Consider the following 23316-nt stretch of genomic DNA (forward strand, 5'->3'; position numbering starts at 1 on the left):
GTCGAAAGTGTTATGGAGAGGTACCTACAGGGATAAAACATGTGAAACTTTACTGTAAAAGCTTCAAAACCAATCTTTAATAGTGGTTCATAGTCTTTATCAATTTCATAGTATTTATAATCTTATGGTGATTCACTCAGCAGTCAGGCGTCGAAAGAGTTGTAGAAGCTTCAAAACCAATCTTTAATAGTGGTTCATAGTCTTTAGCAAAATAGTAGTATTTATAATCTTTAATGGTGATTCACTCAGCAGTCAGGCGTCGAAAGTGTTGGGAAGAAGTAATTGGAGGGGGGAAGACAGGCGTGAGTTCCGTTAAGTTTTGCACGAGTTTCCTTGAGAGAAATATTAAGGATGCTTGGGCCTCTCTTAACGTCCCAAGCAAGAGTGCCCATCTATGGGGGGGGGGGGGAGGAATCATGGCGCAGGCTGCGCCATTGAAATTTTTAGGGTGTTGTTTTGAAGGGTATTTTTCTCATTCGGGTGGGGTCTCCACGATATTCGGGGTGTGTGCCCTCGCCCTTAGAGGGATGAGCACATCGGGTAGCAATGTAGTTTGATTATTTATAGAATTAGAAACGTTTTTAGGACTTTAATTGCTTTCGGAGAAGTAGGGGTGCCCTCCGAGGAGGGAGGATGAGGGGTAATGGCGCAGACTACACGATTAAAATTTTTAGGGGGGTGTTTTGAGGGGTATTTTTCTTGTTTGGAGGGGGGGTTCTCCTTGTTATTGAACGGGGTGCGCCTTAAGGGGGATGATCACCCCTGGTCTCATAAAGCCTTTCACTCAGCTGGGGGGGGGGGGGGTTCATTAATCGTCTTTTTAATGTCTGAGAAATCTTGTTCTGACATATATTTAAAAATATTATTTTCTTTGTATCTTTAAATTTTAACTGATAATAAAATGGTATGTTTGGAACTCTTTTAAACAGGTGTGGATTTCTTGATGAGAACTATTCGAGTAGACGGCCGAAATGTTGCAGTTCAGCTATGGGATACAGCCGGTCAAGAAAGGTAACAGATTTTTTTTTTTTGGTTACAATCAATGATGTTGAAATCAAGTTTGTTTTAAAAATATGGAAATTAGTTAAAATCTTTGAACCAAGTGTTCAGTCGTGTTTTGAAGTAAAACGCGTGCTTTTGGGAAAATCGAAACGGCTGAATAGTGAAGTATTTGTCCGTGGTCTGATACGGATGAAAGTTACCGGCAAATTTGCGCATGTCCAAGCTTGTACTTTGCATTATTTTATTCGTAATGCTCGTCTGAGACCCTTTCTAGAAAAGATAGTAGATAGTCTAGATTAAAATCAAAATTTCTTTACCATAGATTGTAGTACCACTATACAGCATTTTTATAGTGTAAACTACGTTGTGCATTTTGACGATTAACTGCTGTCGAACTCGTTTATAATGAGCACAACTCGCTTTTAACGAACACCGCTTAAAGTGAGCGAGTGATTAGTGTTTCACAACATTTTTATTTACTTCTGGTACATCTATTTTATCTAATTTGAAAAAATTACTTCAACATTCCGAAGTCAACCGAAAGTTAGTGACGAGTTTTAAATCCTGAGAACAACTTATGAATCTCTCTTCTATTTTGTGTGTGTGTTGGGCTGGGGGGGGGGGGGGAGGACTCTGACAATATTTCTTACATTAAATCCGTTCAATGTGTAAAAAGGAACAAAAAATATACTTAATACAATTTTATCCCTACGAAACATCGAAAAAAAAATTCTAAGCATAAAAATTCCTTTGCTTTTTCACAGAAATTTTGTATGACAAGCAGATTAAACTGAATGATTATACTGCATGCTTTGATTCTTGATAAATTATTAAATCCCATTCTTTCTCACGAATAAACTAAGACGCCCTTTTTATTTAAATTATTTACTTAATTAATTTATTTATTTGGGTTAATTATTTTTTCTTCGAGCATTTACATTAGGCAATTATTCTAATTTCATTTTTTTCGATTTTGTTCCTAGTTTAAAGTTTTAAAATTATATTTGAAACACAGTGCTATATAAAGAAAGCTCGTGTTTCCGTAGAAAATTTTGGTTATTATTCATAATAATATTATCATTATTAACATCATCCACAAATCAAAACAAATACGATCATTAAACGTCATCATGATTATCATTATTATTCTTATCATCATCTTCTTCAATAGCAGCATAATAGTTATCGTTCATTATCAGTATCGTTATTATTAGCACAACAATTATCATTATAACAATAATAATGTCTCTAAATTTTACTATCTGTAATTGATGTTATCGTTATTATTATTATCATCATAATCAGTGTTATCATTAACAAAATGAAAGTGTCTTATATTGCTTCTTTTTTCGCAGATTTAGAAGCATTACGAAATCCTATTTCCGTAAAGCGGATGGTGTCATGCTCTTGTATGACTGCACGTGTGAACATAGTTTTCTGAATGTACGTAATTGGGTAGAAGATATTGATGTAAGTACTAATTGTTTGTTTTTTTAATTTATTTCAACCGTTTTTAATCCACAGCAATTAGGGATTGCAATACTGGACTAAAAACGCAATACCGATATTCGGTATTTAAAAAACGTGATACCGGAATACCGGTAATAGTACCGGTATTAGAAATTTCTCAAAAAAAAAAAAAAAAAAAAAAAAAAATCAGCATCATACTTTTTTTTGTTTCCATATTTCACTACTTTCTGAAAAAAAAAAAGAATTATTTATGAAAAAAAAAACTTATTCTGACTAATATAAAATGAAGGAACGAATGGCATCATTTAAAAATCAACAATAGCTGTAATGCATCTATTGAATTGTCCCTAAGCCTGAAACTCATTTTAGTGAACAAATTTCCTGCAGCTGAAAATTCTGTCTGAGTTCACGCAGGTCGGTTGTATTGTTGATAATGCGAGATACACCTCCTCTAACTGTCTTGAAGTCCTTCATATTCAAATTATTTGGTCTCTTACGTGTTGATTTTGGATACATCTTTTTTTTTTTTTGTGTGTGAGCGGTGTATGTTTTGTATTGTGCGTAGTTGTATTATTATTATTATTATTTATAGCTAGTTGTAATTTATCTTCGAGAGACAGTTCTTTTCCACTAATAAAATTACCTTCAACGATTTCTTCTTGATCAGGATAGGTTTCTGTTTGTTTTTCATTAACCCTCTCGTTTGAAATTTACGATGAACTTAACTAAATTTGATCTTTTGTTAGTTTATTTTAAACGTTTTCGTTTTCTTTCAGAATATTCTTTAATTGTGTAAATATCTGAAAATATGTTATAGTTGATTATATCTTTCCTCTATGCCAATTTTTTAGGTAATCTATAATTGCTAAATATTATGTCGTTAAGCATGAAGCTAAATAGCGAGACAGGACGCTAAACTAGTATCAGTGACCGACAAATTACCATTTGTTTTACTAACACGAAAAGTTTTTCTCAAAATTCAGTGCAGTTGAGGCAAATATTTTTGAAAACATAATCATAAAGTATTGATGCAATTAATAACTGGAATAAATTGTTCATGGTACAAATACAGTCGTAATTACACTTGAAATTAACTTTTCCAAAAGGACAAGTGAGTGATCATAGAAATGAGAAAAAGAAAAACAAGATGGGTACATAAAGGCATGAAAATGCAATTCATCTCATCATCTAGTGATGAAAATATCATTTTGTAATCTTTCTTCTACTTTTATTTATTTGATACTCTGGTAATTTGTGTTTTTGAAGCCGATTTTGTAAAACAATAGATTGATATTGGTACTATCTCTTCAAAAAAGAAATGTGCAGGGTGATTATAATTAAAGTTACACTTTCAAAACGCTGTAAAAATAACACCACTGGTCAGAATGACCTCAAATTTGAACGGAATATTCTCGAAGAAGATGGAAAACGTATAGCAGAAGAAAAATAAGTAGTTGGAATTTTTAGCAATAGATGGCGCTGCAAGTGTTAGAATATATAAATAAAAACACCTGTCATGCGCACGACTCATTAAAGTTGATGTAAAAACGAAAAATACACGTTTTTTTCCCTCATTTCGCATCTGAGAAGTTCACTATGACTGTCTCAATAAAAGACCCTGGAAGTCCCGATCCCCTGATCTTAACCCGTGTGACTTCTGGATATGGGGCTATCTGAAAGCTCTTGTCCGATTGCAAACTTTGCTGAGCTGAAGGGATGCATCGCGCAACACATTCTAAACATGACCCGGAAACACTTCAATCAGTCGTAGAACATCCTGTTTCTCGATTTCAACTTGTTACAGAAAACAGGATGCATCATACTGAACATCTTTTGCGCCAGTCTCACGAAAATTAAAGACCGATTTGAATTTTACTGATGCTTTTTATGCGGTTTTCGGCCTCAGGACAATTAAAAACCGATTTTTCCCATACGATGTGATATGACCTTGCCGTGTTGGATGGGCTTACTTAACTAACAGTGTCACACCTGTACCCGCGTGCACGCTAATTAATACGGTGTTTTAACTATAGTTTACACCTTAGGTAATATTTTATGGTTTATTTGTCATTTGTAGTCGACCACTATTAAATTATGATGCTAACAGCGCCATCTGTTGATAAAAAATTTAACTATTTATTTTCTTCTGCCATCAAGTTCCCCCCTTCTTCGATAATATTCTGTTGAAGTTTGACGTCATTCTGACCAGTGGTTTTATTTTTACAGCGTTTTGAAAGTGGAACTTTAATTATAATCACCCTGTACGTTGAAAATAACAGTACATGTCAAACAAGTTAAACTAAAAATTATTTATTATTTTCAGCTTATACCGAATCTTACCTCAACAAATACCGGTATCTTACCTCAGCAAATACCGGTACTTCAAAATTGCACAAAAGCTCGAAATACTGGTATTCGTTATTCCGGTATACCGGTATTGCAATCACTAACTACAATAAAATATTACCTACAATCTTATATTTCCAATGACACCTATACCTTAACAGTACCACTGTAAAAAAATTCAGAAACATTACTGACTATTTCCGTGTAACCTTTCGGGATTTCAATGGTTTTTATCCACTTCCTGGAAATATCAAGTATCAAGGACAAAAAGTTTCCTGAATTTCTACAAGTTGCACGAATGCAGACTTCTCTCTGTTGTAAAAAATATTTTTAGCTTCCAGTTTAAAGATTAACTGAGAGTATTTATAAGGTGTATCGTCTTTAATTCGTTTACGGCTCGTCCATGCTGATTAAACTCCCAAAGGGAGCGAATAAGTATGGACTTCGTAGCGTTGCCAGAATTGCAAGTGAGATGCTTGATACCTACTTGCAATTCTAGCTTAGATATGGCCATGCTTGCAGTACTGCTTTTGGCACTGTCTTGATAAATCGGGAAGGTGCCAAGCTGTAATATTATCCCTACCAGAGATAAGTTTGAACTTCCAGAGACACAACGGCTTTAAGTGAGATTTCTGGATTTTTCAGGAAGGTTACTGAATTTTAGCGGAAAATTTTCCTGATTTTTGCGAAATATGTAACTGGCAGAAAGTGGGCACATCAGCTGCCTATTATTTTCCAGAAACGTTTCTGAATCGTTTTTACAGTGTATAAAGAATCAAATCTTAGCAGATGAACAAATGAACATTTGGATGGAAAGATAAAATAGTAACTACAATTGAGGCAAACCTAACCTGGCAGCGTCGTAATGCAGTGATTAGAACCTACGTACCCTTCACAATGCTGCCAGGTTAGGTTTGCCCCAACTATAGAGATAGTTGGAGGTCGAAAGAGCATGTAAAAACAAGCTTTATCCGTTTCTTTTAGCTTACTCCCTCACATTTTTGTTTGAAGCCTTGAACCTACCCACGCTCAGGGTGCAATTTTCCTAGTTTTGATGTAATGAATAATAATAAAAACAAAGCAAACGTTCGTTACAGTTTTCACCACATATGTAAAAAATAATAGTGCTTATATAGATTTTCGCAATTTTCAGATTTTATTTGCAGCAAGACAGGAGTTTTCCAAGAAAAATGTGGAAAGTTCCCGCTTAATATTGTGAAAAAAATAGGGGGGGGGGGGGGGACAGATAATCTTATACGTTTGGATTTGTTTTGAATTTGTAAATATCAAGCGTAAGAGCTAATCGTGTGACAAATTGTTGATGCTTAGTTAAGATTAGAACTCGGTTTTATAATGATGGAACGCTCTGAACTGATATTAGCGTTTCGTCTTGTAGGTATCGTGCTTCTACAACTTGATGGCGGAAAATTCTTCTTCTGGAAGGGTAACCATAACCTATCTATTTGGTTCTAACTCCCTCAAATGAAATGCCTAATTGCACGTTTTTCTCTCTTAAAATCGCACTTGGTGGAGGAACAGTCAAACCCCGATGTTACGTCGTTATCAGTCACGTAGAAACTTGAAGCCACAAATGGTTGGTGGTGCATATCGCTGTTCCAGTGGAATATATAATGAATAGCTGACTTACATGGCGGTAACTTACTGAATAGCTGACTTATCGACATTTTAGCTTCAAAAGTGTTGGGCGACAAAATTAGTATTTGTACAAAAGCCTCGTTGCAGAAAACTGATTCCCAAGCTTTAGAAGTATTGTTTGATTATTTTATTCTGTATATGAAGTCGATTTAATTAAAACAATTTTTAAAAAAATGTTTGAAAATGAGATTCATTACAGTAAGTATTTCTCGATACATTTTTGTTGAATTTGTGAACTAAGTTTTCTTTCTAGATTAACCTTAGTTGACATTTTACTCAACTTATCATCAATTGTTTCACTACATAATAACCAACGAATATTATAACGTATTGATAAATACTAGAAACGAGGTTGGATCCAATGTGGTCTTGGGACCAAAATGTCGGATAAGTCGGCCTGTCCTTTTCAAGGGGTTGTAGGGTAACCACTAGGGTGTCCCAAGATATAATGGCGAAAAAAATTTTTTGAAATCGAAACCTCCAAATTTTTTCCATTCTACCTCAGAAACATGAGAAAAAAGTTTTATTGCAATAAAATGACAGGAACCCGTGCCGACTTGAGGTCAAAGTTGGACCTGAAATCCTGTACGGCGACTACAGTGGAAAGATTGCTAACCGTATAATTCCTTACTACACTCAACATCAATTTATTTAAAGCAGATATTTACAACAATGTTAAACTACAAGAAACATTACTGAACATATTTTTATTTGAATGTTTGCTTTTTGCAGTCAGGATATAGAGCTTCCGGTGCTCGTGAACACAACGTAACACAAACTGTTTTTGTTCCTCATCAGCTGTTAGCAAACCATGAGAGTCCTGCATCATTTTTACCGCTCTTTCAGCTGCATCGTTTACTGCTCTAAGCATTGAGACAGTCTTTTTCACATCAAGGGAGAAATATTATTGACCGTACCATAAAAGCTGGATGAATTTTTGTAGAGCAGCTTTTGAGATTATTGAGTCTACATTTTCGTACACTTGTTTCAAAAAGCAGAAATCTTTTTTGGGTGCTTTGACTGCCAAAATGCATTGAAGTCATAGTTTCATGTATATTGTCACTAAAAACAAGCAGACATCAAACAATGCTTGACTTTCCTTCGTATCTAATTTGAGTTGTGAACTAAACAGTAATAGTTTTAGGGAGTAAATTGCTTGAGCCATCCATCGAGCTTGGTGCATGGCTCCCGGTGGTCTTATTTTAAATTCATTTTCTGTATTTCCATTTAAAAATATGATAGGCAGTTCCATCAACTCTTGATAGTTAGCCCTGACCGTAATATTAGTAAGTTCAGCACGGTAAAAGCCAAATAAATTTTCCAAATTTGGATACAGTTCGGAACAACTCCGCAGCTCCTCCATAGCACTGTATTTTAGTGGGGTAGATCAGTTCATACATATGAAGGAGTCAAGCAAAGGGGAAAGCATTTCGCTATCAATTGTTTTGCTCAAGAAAAGTGCAAGAACCACTTAAAGGACCTGTTTTGGAAGCTGTAGTATCACAACAGAGAGTTTTAACTTTGTCTTCGAGATTCCAATCTAAAACTGCCTTTCAAACAGCCTGTGTATGTTTTTTTCCTGTAGAATTATTCAGTTTAGACTCAGCAATGAGTTGTTCCGTCACATCCATATGAAATAACTATTGATAAGCGATCTTCTTTTGATTTTTGAGCACCCAAAGCAGGCAACAGTCTCATATCCCAAGGTAAATTCACTACATATGGGACCTCGTACTGAAAGCCAATTTTTATTCTTTCTCCGAGCTCCTTCTGCTTTTCGGTTCGAATTCTTTGAATTAAAGATATACTTATGGGAAATTCATCAATGTTACACCCAAGTGTGTCAATAGTAGCTTCAAGAATAAACACATAATCTCGTATACTTGGACACCTATCCAATGGAGCAACTGACTTTGGAGTAATAAAATCGTTCCTCATTACATATTTACTTCTTCCAGGTTCTGATAATACTTGTTCCGGGTTCTGAAATACTTGTTCCAGGTTCTGATATACTTGTTCCAGGTTCTAATATACTTGTTCCAAGTTCTGATAAACTTGTTCCAGGTTCTGATAAACTTGTTCCAGGTACTGATTTATATGTTTCAGGGAAATCTTCTGAATTAATATTTTCACTAAAGCTCAAAGAGGAATCTTCTTGTACAGGTTCATACAATTCCGAGGATGTTGAAGCGGAATCGTATCTAATGCGCCTGTTTTCTTCTTTGACAGCTCAAAGTTGAGCCCTTTCCTCTTTGTCGGCCAGTCTTTTATCCACTCCATCTAAAGTGACTACGTCGGCCGGGCTCTCTTTGGAGTTGCAAGAAAATCCCACCTTCCTCTATTTTGATTAACCGAAGTGCATCAGCATGTGCAATATTGAATAAATTGTTTAAATTACTCTCAAATTCTTGTTGACCCTGCCTGAATACTTCTTGCAGTTTCTTTGCATTTTTTTTTTTTTTTTTGTAAGTCTCTCCAAATTTGATACAGGTTTTTATGTTTATTCACACAATTTGGCAACGATTTGGTGGGAATGCGTGCCTTTTCCCAAAAGATGATGCATTACCGAATAGCAAGATTTGCACTTTTACTGATGGTTAAATTTACTTCTCGAATGTCATAGAACAAAACAGACAGAACTTGTCCGTTAGAGGGAAATTTCAAGCCCTTAATTTGATGTTTTACGCGACTCCTATTAAAAATATCTCTTTTTTCGAACTTTGCAATTCCACTGCCATGTTTCGTTCCCTATGAAAGAACTATACAGCGCTCGCTGACCGGAATGTATTCGTACTGACACGTTTGACAGTTTGCAAATTGCCACGAATAAGCACCCCCCCCCCCCCCAACAATTTTTTTTTCTGTTTTCATTTTTTTCTGTGCATTATTTATAGCTGCTTTGAGCTTCGCAAAGTATCACGTCGCTATACACGTGCTATTTACACGTTTAGGCCTTTAAGCGCAAGTCGGCACGGGTTTCTGTGCTTCAAATTGCATGAAACTTTTTTTTACAACGGTTTTGATATAAAAGGAAAAAAAATAAGAGGGTATGCGTTTTAAAAAAAAACGACTTTCATTTTTTTTGGGACACCCTAGTAACCACGTTTGGACCCAGTGACTACAATAACTCATTTCAATCAATTTTGACTTTACGTCAATACTCCACTGGAACAGCGATATAATGTAACTCCACTGAGAAATAAATCTCATATTTAGCCAAAAAAGAAATGTGGCAATCAGGGCCTGATTACTGAATAGACCAACTAGGCCCTACAGTCCCCTCTTTTTGAGGGCCCCCAAATTGCTAAAACAGCTTTAGCCAACGGCTAGAATCGTAATGTTTCATTACAGGGGCCCCCGGAAAGCGGTGTGGTCTAGGCCTTCCCAGTATTTTAATAGGGCCCTGGCAGCAATATACTCATATTTAGTAAAAATCATAGAAACAGAAACGGACAGTGAATTGGTTATGTACATAATTGTATTTTGTAAGATTTACTATTTTTTTAAGTATACTCATATATACTTGCTTTAAATTATAATGCAGAGTCTAATAAATATGCGAGCTTAGTATACTTATTAGTATTTTTTATTTTTCATTACTTTGATCATCACGACAGAGAGCTGTGTGCATTTTAATAAAAAATATACATGCTTAGTATATTTGTTAGAATCTGTCAGTGAACTTAGTGCAAAAATTAAACTCTACTTACGATTTTTTAAATTCCTTTATTAGCTAACATTCGTACCTGTTCCGTCAATTTTCTATGGAAATATAAAATTTTTGGACTTCGAGCTCCAGTTCTAAGTAAATTTTAATATTTCTCGATGATATCAGCTGTTATAGCAATAGTTGATTTCTGTTTGAAAGCTTTAAAGACGAAGAACTGAGACAATTGGAAAGTCGAGTGGATGGAAACTTAAAAATAATTTGGAAAATAAAATGTTAGGTTATGATGAGAGTGTATAGACACTGATGTGTTCTGAGCTTGCTTAGCACAGTGTTTTCATTGCTTTGAACAATACGTAATCTATAATGTTTTTCTAGAAGTCAAATGAATTTATTTTCCAGAATTTTATTTTATTTTCTGGAAATTGGTAAAAACCTGTGACTTCCCGAAACGTTCCAAGGATATTAACAGTAAGGCTTCGGATTTCTTTTTTACAGTGTAAGTGAGCATGAAACTGTGGATATTAAAATTTAGAAAAATTTCAAATAACAGTATTTCGAGGATTTCCACCGTTCAAGTATTCAACTTAAAAGTTTTTTTTTTCTTTTTGAGTTGGAATTGGAAAGGAAACATACGCTTGGGAAAACCAAAATCTGAACCTAACCAAATAAATAAATAAAGCCACGAAAAACTACTAAAAATTCCATTAAAATTTAAAAGCGCCCTCAAATAAATAAAAACGCCCATTAAATAACAGTAATATAAAATGAAAAATAATCTGCTAAAACTGCATTATTTAACGTTTATCTTTACCACCGACCTCGTTACCGCAGCCCATCCGATCTGCACGTAATGCAAGCTCCTATCTGGAAACGATCGAACGCAATTCCGGGGGTGGGCGAATAACAGTGAGCATCAGGTTTTGTCCCCTAGTATTCTGTAAAAGCTGTTTCTATGTTATTGCGTGATATTATTGTCGAGAAAACAACCTGTACTTTGTACTATTTTGAAGTATACTACACTTTAATTTTCTAATGGAAAATGTTCTCAAGGAAAGGAAGAAAATTATTTCAAAAGCAAATAATTTGAAAAGAACGTTATATCTGGGTTTGACTGTGATACTTGGGATTGTGTTGGGAAATTCCTTTTCCTTTTTCACTAAATTTATTCTGAAATCTTTTTAAAATTTTAAACTATAACTTTTAAAAATTTTTTTTAAAAACTTTAGTAGTGAATGAAAAGTTTCCAGTTTGTTTACTAATCCTTTGCAACGTCCGTTACAAGGTCTTAGATTACCTCCATTTTACCTCCTCCATTTTACCCGATGAAAAGCACTGGTAACAGGAATCAGAGAAAATAGAAAGTAAACCCGTGGACACTTCATTCGTTTCTTGCAATAACACCAACGAACGAACAATACAAACAAACATAGATTTCTTTTTCGAAAAGTTTTTTGCCTTTACTTTTCTGTTATTAACTACATCTACGCAGTTAGTTTATTGAGAAGAATTATGTATACATTTATTAGTGTCTCTGCTCTAAGAGTATTGGAACGTCTTTGAATTTTTATTCTGGACACTTATTAAGAGCTTTGTGTTGCCAACACTGTTATGACCAGGGGTTCCAGACGAGTGAATATATGGTACTGTAAGGTGCAATACTGGCCAGGATATAGAGCAGAGGAGCCAAAAGAACATGCAATCATAGAAAGACTTGCTGTGCATGCGCTTTTGTCTTAGACATGCATTCAACCACTTTAATATGGCGGACAAATGGTTGTGGACATCTATGTGTCTTTCACATTGAATGAAGTACACTATTGGATTAAAACACAACTTTTCTAGGATTAATTATCCGAAATAGCAAGTAAGTACAGCTTTTGATCACTTTGTAGCTTTTAGGGCTTTCAAACATAGTTAAAAGTATTTAAAAGTGCATTTACTGCTTTTAAGTTACCGTTACTGTCGTTTTAGGTTCAGTTTATTGTTACTGTCGTGAAATTTCCATTATTCAAAACGCTACCAAAAATATCTATCATTATTTTCTTGAGTACTCGATAAGCAGCATTTAATCACCAAAATAACCAGCTAAAATTATCAATAATCAATAAGTGAGGACCAGAACAAAAATGATTCTTGTGCTTCGTAGGATATAACAGACTTAGCATGCGAAAACGTAAACAGCAAAAAAAAAAAAAAAATCTTTCTTCGTCTGGGTTTTTTTTTTTTTTTTTTCCTCTTTTTCATTCAAGTGTTTGAATCATTTCCTGTTAGCGGTTAATGTCTCGATAGCGTTAGAAGTTTCTTTTGGTTTTTAAACAATGGAAAAACTTCTTGTGCATTTTATTTTGTTACTCTTGATTAACGTTTATGAAACGACTAGCTGGCGACGTTCCCCGGCTTTGCCCGGTCCACCTTGAAAATAAAAATTGCGTCAAGTGACGAATATTCAAAATTAGACGTAAAAAATAAATAAATATAAAAAAAACGCCATGATTTTCCTTCCAAACAATAACGACAGACATTAAAATACTTTTAAGAAATTAAATCCAAAAAGATGGATTTAAAATGCGTAACCATGGAAATACGAAATAAAATAAGTTTAAGTTATTGAAATGCGAAAGAAAATGGTTCACAATTTGAATGGAATCGAGATTTCTTAAACTTGATTTAAAAAGGTTTATAACTTTTTTTCCTTTCGAGATAAAAGCTTATTTTTTCGACCATCGGTCGAGTTAGATCTGGAGTAAAAAAGGTTGCTTTTTCCAATGGCGTCAAAAAGAAAGCTGTGGGACAATTTCTTCACTTTTTATTGATTTATTTAATGACGAAAGTAGTGTCTAAATTTCAGCTAAGCCTAAAAAAATTCGAGCTAAAAACGCAAATAACTCCCGCCGTAATAAAGTTAGAGCATTCTAACAAATTTCGTAGAACGCGGAAAATTCTACCCTTTTAACGATATGTAATATTAATATGTGCAAATAATTTTTCACCCCCATATTTGAGAATTTATGTAAAAATTGGACGTAAATTGGAATAAAAAAAGAACTAGTCATCGAATTTTATTCGAACTGGTCTACAAACCTTTTCAGGACTTAAAGGAACAATTTGTGGAAATTTCAGCGCAATCGGCCGGGTAGTTCTCGAGTTTTGCGAGTTCAAACACACAGACGCTTTTTGGGGACTTCATTTTATACTATGTAGAGATTTTGTTTTTCCGTAACTGTAATATCCCAGAATAATTTTGGCTCTTCGTGTAAATAATTCATAAGTACCTCTATACTTCATTTTCGACACGGTCATGTTTTAATAAATGTATAATTTCTCACATTATTTAAATAATTACTCGTCTTTAAATTATAACACATTTGTGACAACTCTTTGGTACCAAGTGAAGGGTAGATCTTTATTGTTTTATTAACTTTTAACATTACTTTGTTAAAAAAAAAAAAAAAAAGAAAAATTCATCAGATCGCCGAATTTTTTCACACGTTTTTAACGGCCCCCGAGTTATTATTATTTGTTTTATGAATTTGTAAGAAAACGATTAAGATTTCATTGGTCCGAAGAGTTTTTCATTTGCTTTTACCGGCCCGTGAGTCAAAAGAGACCCACACCAGAAACACTGAGTTAGAGCACTATCAGATAAATTAAAGCAATGAGCACTTCTTAACTATGTTGAAAACTCTGAAACATGATCAAATGCTGTAATTACAAGCTTTAATCATTTCCAGTACTGAGTTCAATGTGAAAAATGTCCAAAACGTAGGATATCATCAATCAAAAGAAAACTATTAAAAAAAGAAAGAAAAAAAAATACACAACTGTATTCAAAAACGGACACAATACGGGGAAGGGGAGGAGGAGGATCTACAGGAAGGGTGCCGTTTCTCTCTCTGAAGGTTCCTTTTTTTTTTGCACCCCGACTACCTATTTTTTAAAAGGTGCCTGTTTTTCACCCTATTTAGAGGTGCCAATTCGGCTCCGTATTGGGTGCCGCTAGTGAACAAGCGTTTCTCCCCTGAAAGGTGCCGAATGCATCCTGTAGTTTTAACAGTGAACGATAAACATTTTTGGGGAAAATCAAAAAAAATCCTTGAGACTACAAGCAAGTAAACCATATATTATTACACAACATAGAAACAGAAAGATGTTTAGAGCGGAGAACTAAGCAATGAGTAGTAGCCAGCTTACATTTCATTTTAACTCCAAAAACACTAAACATGTTGAAAAACCCTAAATGTTATACTATGATTAAATGCCTGTACATACACAATATTTTGAGGATTTGTCCAAAATACAAGTATGTTGAATTTTAATCCAATTTTGTTCTCCATTCAATGTGAAAGTTTAATGCCAACAACTACGTTGCATTTTCGTCGTCCGCCATTGAAGTGGTTGAATTTATGTCGGAGCGCATGCGCGAGCGAAGCAGTTGACATTAGCATTGTAGTATGTTTTATAGAAAAAAGACGCCACCTAAAGCTGGAAATCGAAAACGCATGCATTCCGCTCGTAAATGTTTTAAAACATGTCATTCTAACAATCGCACCTAAAGAGAAAATTCGAGCGGAACAAAAAGCTAGAGAACGCAAGTAACAAATTGAAAAAGGAAAAGCAATACGTAAACTGTACGAAAATCCTAAATAGTGCACAAAAAATTACACCAACGTTATTAAAAAAATTGAAGAAGAAAGATTCGGATAGCTCTGAAAATGATAAACATTGATTATGTCTAGTTTGCTTGGAGCAATACAAAATTTCTGGACCCATAGAAGACTATAGGTACAATGCATGACACTTAAAAACTGTTCTCACGTCAAATGTACCAAAAAAAAAGAAAAAAAAAGAAAGAAAGAAATCTTATTTTATTTGCATCAACAGCAGATCGGATGTTGAAGCAAGCGATGAAAATGAGTGATTATAAAAATAGATCGGCCTGTAGGATGTGGGCCTACACATGTTACTGAGTCAAAGATTAATGCGGCTAAAAATTAGTGTTAGTCTAAGTTTTATCTTTCATGCTTAGCACAGTTTTTTAATGTATTTATAAAAAAGAGTTCACAGGTGTTAACAGTTTAACTATTTTATTTTCATTTCGTTTAAAGAGTTATTGAAAACATGAAGGTGTTCCTTTTTTGTGTTAAGAGCATTACAAATGAATATTTTTTTTAATTCTTGACTTAAAATATCCCATTTAATTGCATTTCGTACGTAATTTGTACATGTTATAACTTATTTGTACGCTTTTTTTGTGTATCACAGAGTGCCTCAAGCATGTCACTACTAGTCCCGCTACGAGGCAAGTTGAGACAAACTTAGACGCTACGCAAATTCCATTTTATGTCATGAAAATCATTTAAAATGTTGATACCTGTTTTTAGAATACATTGCTCATGATTTACTCTAATGACATGATGCACTAAATGTTCCGCATCAGTTCAAACCTCACCGTAATCACAAAATTGACGAAAATGCCACTACTAGCCCCGGTCTTCCCTTTATTCATGCTGTTCAAAAGTCATTCATGCTGTTCAAAATTATAAATTTAGTAAAAATATTGGATAGCTGTATTTATGACTTTTAAAAATTGATAAATTTCCCGCAGCGATACTACTTTTACCGTTTTTGCTCTTCCCTAAATAGCAGTAGAAGTATGCCTATAGAATTTTCGCTTTTTTGAAATACCATTTTATTCCGTTCGTACTGCATATTTCAATCAACTTCTTTACTTTTATGAGAAAAAGGGATTTTTTTTCGTTCTAGTATTTTAGTGTTCTAGTATTTTAGTGTCTTCAATGACTCAGCAGGCGGCGTTTATTAAACTCTTAGCACGAGCACTGCCTTGTGGGTACTACTAATAAGTTAGTAAGTTCATGCCCAAAATTGTTTAAGATTCAATTTAGCAGTATATTTTCTCTTTGCACTTCTGAGCCTTCTAAAATTTGCAAAAAAATGTTTGTTTTATATCTATAAATGAAATAGTTCATAGAGATTACTCAAGTAAGCTTTTCCCTTTCACTTACGATTAGCATTGATTTTTGTTTGATGAAAAATGCGTTTACTTTTTTTCTAGAAAGCGGCAATGCAAAGAATACCCTTGATGATTGTGGCCAACAAAACAGACCTTAGAGCGGTGGCTATCAAATCAGGAGCCACGTGCATCACAACAGAGCAAGGGGAAAAATTGGCAAAAGTAAGATAAAACATCAACCAGTCTTGTGGACCGCCTCCACTTTTTGAACAATTAAAATTTAAGAGTTAATAAAGGTGTTAAATTGTTGTGTAGCACGAAAAGTGCATAATAAAACTTATCTGGTTCATCAAAGAAAGAAAGATACTTGAAAAAGTACAAAGCACAGTACATAAATACTTAGTATCAGTGAAATCTACAAAAGAAACATTATCAAGAAGAGCATTCTTCTCTTGATATCGCAGAAAATAATTTACTTTGTTACCACAAACAGTGGCTTTGAAGACGATTAAAACTTTTCAACCTCTTTCTTCACATATAACAGTACCACCACGAATTAAATAAAAATTTATAAATCTTGTTTCTAGGTGAAAGACGATGTGTCTGTTAGCTGTTTGGGAAGAGGCAGTATCTACCTCGCAAATTTTAACCACGTTGTAATGAAATGATTGTAGTAACTTCAAAGAAGTTTACTTCTAAGAATTTCCATCTCATTTTAAAGACCGCAATCACAGACCTAATTCACAAATTTCAAAAGGATATTACCACAACAAATGAGCAAGGACATCCTCCTTCAACCTGCAAGACCAACTCATTTGATTATCTTAACAGGTCGCTTTAGGATTATCTTAACCGGTCACACTATACTGGCCGCATGCCAACTTTCTATGCAAAACGTGGTTGGACTATTTTCCGTTTAACGATGTCTGATACAGCGTCAGTCCTTGCCATTGAGAAGAGATAAAATGGAGGGAGTGAAAACTTTCATTCATGAAACCCAGAACCTAAGTCACATGATACGTTTCAAAGCAAAGCATTGAAAGAAATCAGGTTTCTTTCGTTAGTTTTACGCAAAACGAGCCAACCACTCGCCGTTTTCGAGTCACGTGACTTGGGGTCCTTGGGTCAGCTTTTGCTAAGCCAATGATCGGACTTGCTTCCTCCATTTTAATACCTGCTCTAAGGTCCTCGCTTGTGGCGGATTTTAAAGTGTCCTGTTTTTGCAGAAAAACTAATTTCATGATTTCATATGAACTATCAATTAGTTCGGTAGCATGCGTCCCTTGGTTTTTCTTTTATCAATATTTCAAAGTCGAACCTTAAGCGCTTGTGTTATAGATGTATTTGAAAAATCATTACTACTTGCATACGGTAAAACCATTTACATTGGTGGTAAAAAAAAATGCATCACCCGCGCCGCAAAGGAGAGGAATATCATTCCGACTGCATTCAACACACAGTCAAGCATCCCGTATCCCAGATGATTTGGGGATATATTTCTGGTCAAGGAGTTGGTGGGCTTCACTTTGTGCAAGGAACAGTAAACGCTCAGGTGTAAATTGGCATTTTGGAGGAGAAATCGCTTTCTACTATCCGGAATCGCTTTACTTCAGTTCCAAACATCATTTTCCAGGATGATTCTGCTCCTTGCATTAGAGCAAAACTGGTAAGTAACAATTTAAAAACCTTTATCCTGCCATTAGACTTAAATTGACATGGGGTTCAGTAATTTGTTTTTCTCTAAACTCACACGCAGGTTCAGAAATGGAAAAATGAGCATGGGGTCAGCAATTTGCTTGGCTTGGAAACAGCCCCGATCTGCGTAAACAATTATTGGATACCTGCTGTTAAATGTTTATTTCATAAGTTTTGAAGAATTTCACATACATTCATTGTTTAATCGGTCGACCAAAACTTCTCACATAATCCCATTGTTGTGAAAATGCGAGGGTGATGCAATTTTTTTTTCCAGCACTGTACTTACTGTTCTTAAATAAGAAATTTAATCTTATTTTGATAAAAAAAATAATCCTTTTTTTTAGGATTGTGATACAACGTTCATGGAAGCGAGTGCTAAGGATGGTTCTAATGTGCTGCGTGCGCTATCTAATCTCATTAGGTAAGAAGATTCTGTAGTTGGGGCAAACCTAACCTGGTAGCATTCTGAAGGCTATACGAAGATCCTAATCTGACGTTACGACGCTACCAAGTTAGGTTTCCTCCAGCTATAGAGGGAATGCACCAAATCGGATTCTAATAAGTTAGCTTCCCATAACCTTATTTATCTTTAAGACAAAGAAGCTTATGTCCAAAGATAAAACACACTCTAAATACAATTTAAAAACGTTCATGGAAGATACTAAGCAACTAATGTGCCCATTTTCTGCCAGTAACATATCTTGCAAAAACAGGAACGTTTTCGCTAAAACTCAATAATCTTCCTAAAGCTATCATGGGATCTTTCAGCAGAATTCAGAAATCCAACCGGGAAAAGCCAATCTTGTTTCTGGACCAAATAAGGAATCTTTACAGTTAAGTTAAATAGGTTTAAAATAACAGCTTGGTGCCTTTCACATTCACAAGAGAAATACTAAGTATTTGGACCATGGCCAAAGTTAAATCAGAATCACAAGTTCGTACCAAGTATCTTACTCGACTGCAATTCTTTCTACTCTACGGAATTCAGTTGAAGGCGATACATTTAATAAATAAGCTCAGTTAATCTTTAAATTGGTGTTTAAATTATTTTTCACAATAGTGAGACGTCTGCATTTGGGTAACTTGTAGTAATTCAGAAAACTTTTTGACAAAGATACTTGATTTTCACAGGAAATTAAGGAAAGCTGGGAAATTCCGGAACGTTGTCGGAAATTAGTCGGTGACGACTCAGATTTTTCTTCATTTCGTTTCCCTCATAGTCGTAAGCTTCCTCTAAGAAATATTGTAAACAGCATTTTTTGAGTTGATAATGTGGGGGAAAAGTCTTTAAAAAAGTGCTCCTAAATAAAAAGATGTTGAGAAATTTTGTTTATTTGATTACGGTCAAGGTTCTTCCACCCTGCCGTAGTCTGTGATTTAAAAATTGTTCAGGTAAAAGATGCTACTCTACAACTAAAATGATACATGCACAATTTCATTATATAATTATTTGTTTCGTTTTGGAAATTATGGAACGGGACAATGCAAATTACACCTAAAAGGGGGGAGGGAGGGGTTCTACTGTGGAACGGGGGAGTCCGACTATGAAAAAGGAACGCTTTGGAGAAAATGGTTTCATTTGTTATGAAACTCTTTCAAAAACACATGATCAGTTCAGTCATTCAAAAAACTCTAATTGAAATTACAATTAATATTACTTTTTCATCATGCCTCAGTTTTTCAGTATACTAATGTTCATTTAACCCGGATAAAAATATGTTATTTATGAATTTGCCGCATTTTACGTTTTCCCTGGGAAGGAAAAAAAAAGAAAAAAATGTTCTAAAAACAAGCAATATGTTTCATTTGTGCTTTTTTTTTTAAGCTGATCCCCGCCATTGAAAGTAAAATATATGAAAACAGAAATGCTACTGCTTCATCCGGTTATATTAAGGACTGTTAAAGATTATTTTCAAGCTAAATTCCCGGATTAGCAACTAAATATGTTAAAATGATCAAAAATGGTATGTCCCATAATAATATTATTTTCGTAAAATATAAATCTTTTAAAAGTATCATATTTATTCCCTTTAGTTTTTCTATTTGGTTTTTGCTTTGTATGCATTTCCCGTATTTTACTATTTTCCAAATCTTACATTTATTTATCCCAGTCCCCTGATAAACGTAAAATCTGGGTTTCACTGTATTTGTTTATCTCTTTAACTTTTAGCGTGCACTCACAACCAAAGCACAAACCATACGAAAACAGTGCTATTGAATAAATTCATTTGAATGAAATAATGTCTCACATATTTATTTTATAGGTCGATGTCAACTTATCAAGACCTCCAGATGTCAGCTTCTACCATGCAATTATGCGATCTCAAAGACAAAAAGTCAAAAGGCTGCTGTGGAAAATGAAACAAGCACATCTATTAAGTTAAATGCAACGAGCACCATTTGTATTTAATGCATTCCAAAATCAACATCACGTGTTATTTTTGCTATGTAGTATTAAAACACTCTTACCACGTGTGCTTGATGCAATCATGAACATCTAATATGTGCTCGATTTGTACGTTAAAAATGAGAATGATTATCAGATTTTCACATCAGTTATTTTTTCTCAATATGATTAAGTGCTTGGGAGAAATGCTGTTGAATGAAATAATTACTGGAAAGAAGGACTTCGTACGATTAAAATAGTTACTAGAAGGAAGGACTTCGTGGAATGAAGAAACTTGTGCATAAATTCCCTAATGAAAAGTCATAAGAAACAGTTCGTGGAAAGTGGTGATGTTGCCTTTGTAAACTGCTGAAACGTTGTCATATTTACCTTGTATTTTATTTTACTTTATTTATTTTTTTAATCTAATTTCCTATTACCTGATGTATTCTGTAGTTCAAACAAATACTGCAAATAAAGAAACTTTCTTTGAAGTAACTCTAGAAAAAAAATAACAAGTCTTGCTGAGAAGAAATATTGTTCCTTGCTGCCATTGATGAAGAATAATAAGCAATTACTCAACAAGAATGAATTTTCCACGAAGAAAATTATGAAAAAACAAGTCATTAGCAAATATATGGTTGTCTAAGGTAACTGTTGCAATAGAAAAGCAAGCGCTTGTTATCTGTTGACTAATGTTCCGCTGAGCAGATGATGCAAAATATTTTTGATCACGTGCTAAATTGATATAAGGTTGCTTCAGATATAATATTTGTTGATAGCAGTGACAATATCGCAAATGGTGAAAAAAAACATGCCTGATGAAAAAGAGTTGCAAATACTTATTCAAATAACTAGAATGTTCTGCAAAGCGACCGGTTTTCGAGTACTAGCCAAATGATAATAACATTCCTTCAGAGTACTGTTGATAGTAATAGCAAGAGCTTGTTTAAAGGAGGCAATGAACGTTGCCTAAGCAACTGATGAAAAAGAATAACAAGTACTCGTTTGAAGAAACCGAACGATCGGCAAAGCAACGAATGAGAACGATTCTGAAGCACCTGCAGAAAAGGTATAACATTGTTTGAGATTACTGTTAATAGCTGTAACAAGGGTTTGCTAAAACGAAAACATCACACAAAGAAAATGATGAAAAAGAATATCGAACATTTTTTGAACCAACCGGAATGTTCTGCGAAGAAACGAATAAGAAGGGTTCTTAAGCACTAGCAGAAACCATATAACATTTCTTTAGATTACTATTGATAGCAGTAACAAGAGCTTGCGCAAATGCAAGGGAAGTTGTCTGAAGTACTGTTTGACCACGGATTGTATGTAATTTGGCAATCGGCCAAGTTAAGGCGATTCCGTCTGAATGAATCTAGCAGGGGAGACGGAAAAATAGCGATGGAATTTTGATGCACGCGTTTCATAATTTCACTAGAGCCTTATTTATTTATTGTCTTCATTGAGGTGTAAATGAGTGGAAACAAAAGGAGTTTCTATGGAAATAACAAAAAGAAGATAAAATGTTTTCATTTCGTTCGGAAATGTAAAAGCAAAATGGTAAGCTCAAAAACTATGTTGTAAACAAAATAAATCAATTAACTTTTGAGTGGGAAAAAAGATCGAATATAGTTTTGATTTATTTAAATTATTACAGTGAATAAATTGCCATTTTTTAAAAACTGAGTCGAAATAATTAAGAGAAAAACGCTCACATCTGTATCAGAGAAACTACCATCCCTGAAAGGTAATAGACACATCCATTTACGCCTGCAATCCGGATATTAGCCTTTCCACATAATCGATGGTCAGACAGTAGTTGAAGAAATGGCTGGAAACCCAAACGCTGGCTGAAGATATTCCCGAGAGACTGCTGCAACAGCAAAGAAAAAAATAACCAGCTTTTGCTGGTTATTAAAATGTTAATTACTAAAGTTTTATAGTTTTTTACCAACAAAATTATTTTCGATAAAACACAAATTATTGTTATATGTTAACCGAATTTGGAAAATAAGTTTTATTTTTTTGTTTATCTTGAACTTTAAAGCTGTTCTTTTTTATTTTTTTGTCTAGAATTAACTATATGTTTAAGAACATAGTTAAAATATTGTTAAATAGGTGGCGCTGCAAGTTTTGAAAATATTTTCATTTTCCTTTTTGCTCCTCTATTTCACTTCCCCCACATTTCCCTACTTCATCTAATGAGAAGAATGTTGTCTCAAGTAACTTTTAAAAACTAGTAACTAGCATTCGCTGAAGAAGATATTGTAAGAAAATTGTGGAAATTAACTTTACAAAGTAAATTGTAATAAGAATAATATCCTGTGCAAAAATTTTGAAAATGAAGGTTGAAGAAAATTACGGACGCAAAAAGTGAAATGAATGACCAGACTTCATGCTTACATTCTTAAACAAGCACTTGTTTAATAGAAGAATTGTTACACGAAATGTTCAAAGCAACTGATGGTTGCTGAAATGAAGAGGACTTAGCTTTAAAAAATAATAATACAACTTTGAAGTATGTGTAAACTTAACGTTTGCACACATGAATCACTTTTTATTAAAAGGGTGTAAGTCAAATTTTTATTTGAAGATAGATACATTGATTTGTGTTAAAAGGGCATTTCTGTGTCTATTACGACACAATAAACCAATTAACATAACGTACGTTCTTTCATGTGGAAATTTTCCTCAACATGAATTTGCTTTTATTTTTTGGGGGAAGAAAGATTATAATTTTTGACTTACACCCTTTCAACAAAAACTGATTTACATATGCTTCTGTTTTAATTAGAAACACCCATACGAATTTGGAGTAACTCTATCAAAGTAAAAGGTCAAAATACTACTGATACTAACTGATTTGAAAATCTAACTTCATAACTAATATTCTTATAGTCTGTTTCTGCAACAAATAGTCTATGATATTAACGTTACTAAGAAAAAATTCAAGATCATGTTTTGAACACAAAATCGCAACAGAAAAGATAAGTTTTGGTTTGTGATTTTATTTAGCAGAAATTTCTAAATAAATATTTGTGTTAGATGTAAAATATGTTTCATGTTTTGAAATATTTTAATTCAAGCTTTGAGCAATAAACGTTTACTGTA

General features: G+C 34.1%; 1 protein-coding gene across 2 annotated transcripts; it reads left to right on the forward strand.

Annotated features, from left to right (window-relative positions):
- Window positions 1-934: 934 nt before the first annotated feature.
- LOC129232958 (ras and EF-hand domain-containing protein-like) lies at window positions 935-23316 on the forward strand. Of its 2 annotated transcripts, XM_054867046.1 has the most exons (6): window positions 935-1011; window positions 2358-2472; window positions 6215-6262; window positions 16218-16337; window positions 18158-18234; window positions 20078-23310. In XM_054867046.1, the coding sequence occupies exons 1-6, from the start codon at window positions 944-946 to the stop codon at window positions 20172-20174; spliced, it is 525 nt and encodes a 174-aa protein (XP_054723021.1). In that variant the 5' UTR covers window positions 935-943; the 3' UTR covers window positions 20175-23310. The 2 variants fall into 2 exon arrangements, with proteins under 2 accessions (XP_054723021.1, XP_054723022.1); XM_054867047.1 differs by lacking the exon at window positions 6215-6262 and having other exon boundaries at window positions 20078-23316.

Source organism: Uloborus diversus, unplaced genomic scaffold (genome assembly GCF_026930045.1).
Source record: "Uloborus diversus isolate 005 unplaced genomic scaffold, Udiv.v.3.1 scaffold_1400, whole genome shotgun sequence".
In the NCBI taxonomy this organism is placed as follows: Eukaryota; Metazoa; Arthropoda; class Arachnida; order Araneae; family Uloboridae; genus Uloborus; species Uloborus diversus.

What these genes read in the sequence shown, in the direction of transcription:
- LOC129232958 (XM_054867046.1), top strand. Translation starts at nt 944, where the DNA reads ATGAGAACTATTCGAGTAGACGGCCGAAATGTTGCAGTTCAGCTATGG. An exon ending in GATACAGCCGGTCAAGAAAG is followed by an intron (nt 1,012 to 2,357) that starts GTAACAGATTTT and finishes CTTTTTTCGCAG; the next exon opens with ATTTAGAAGCATTACGAAAT. An exon ending in ATTGGGTAGAAGATATTGAT is followed by an intron (nt 2,473 to 6,214) that starts GTAAGTACTAAT and finishes TTCGTCTTGTAG; the next exon opens with GTATCGTGCTTCTACAACTT.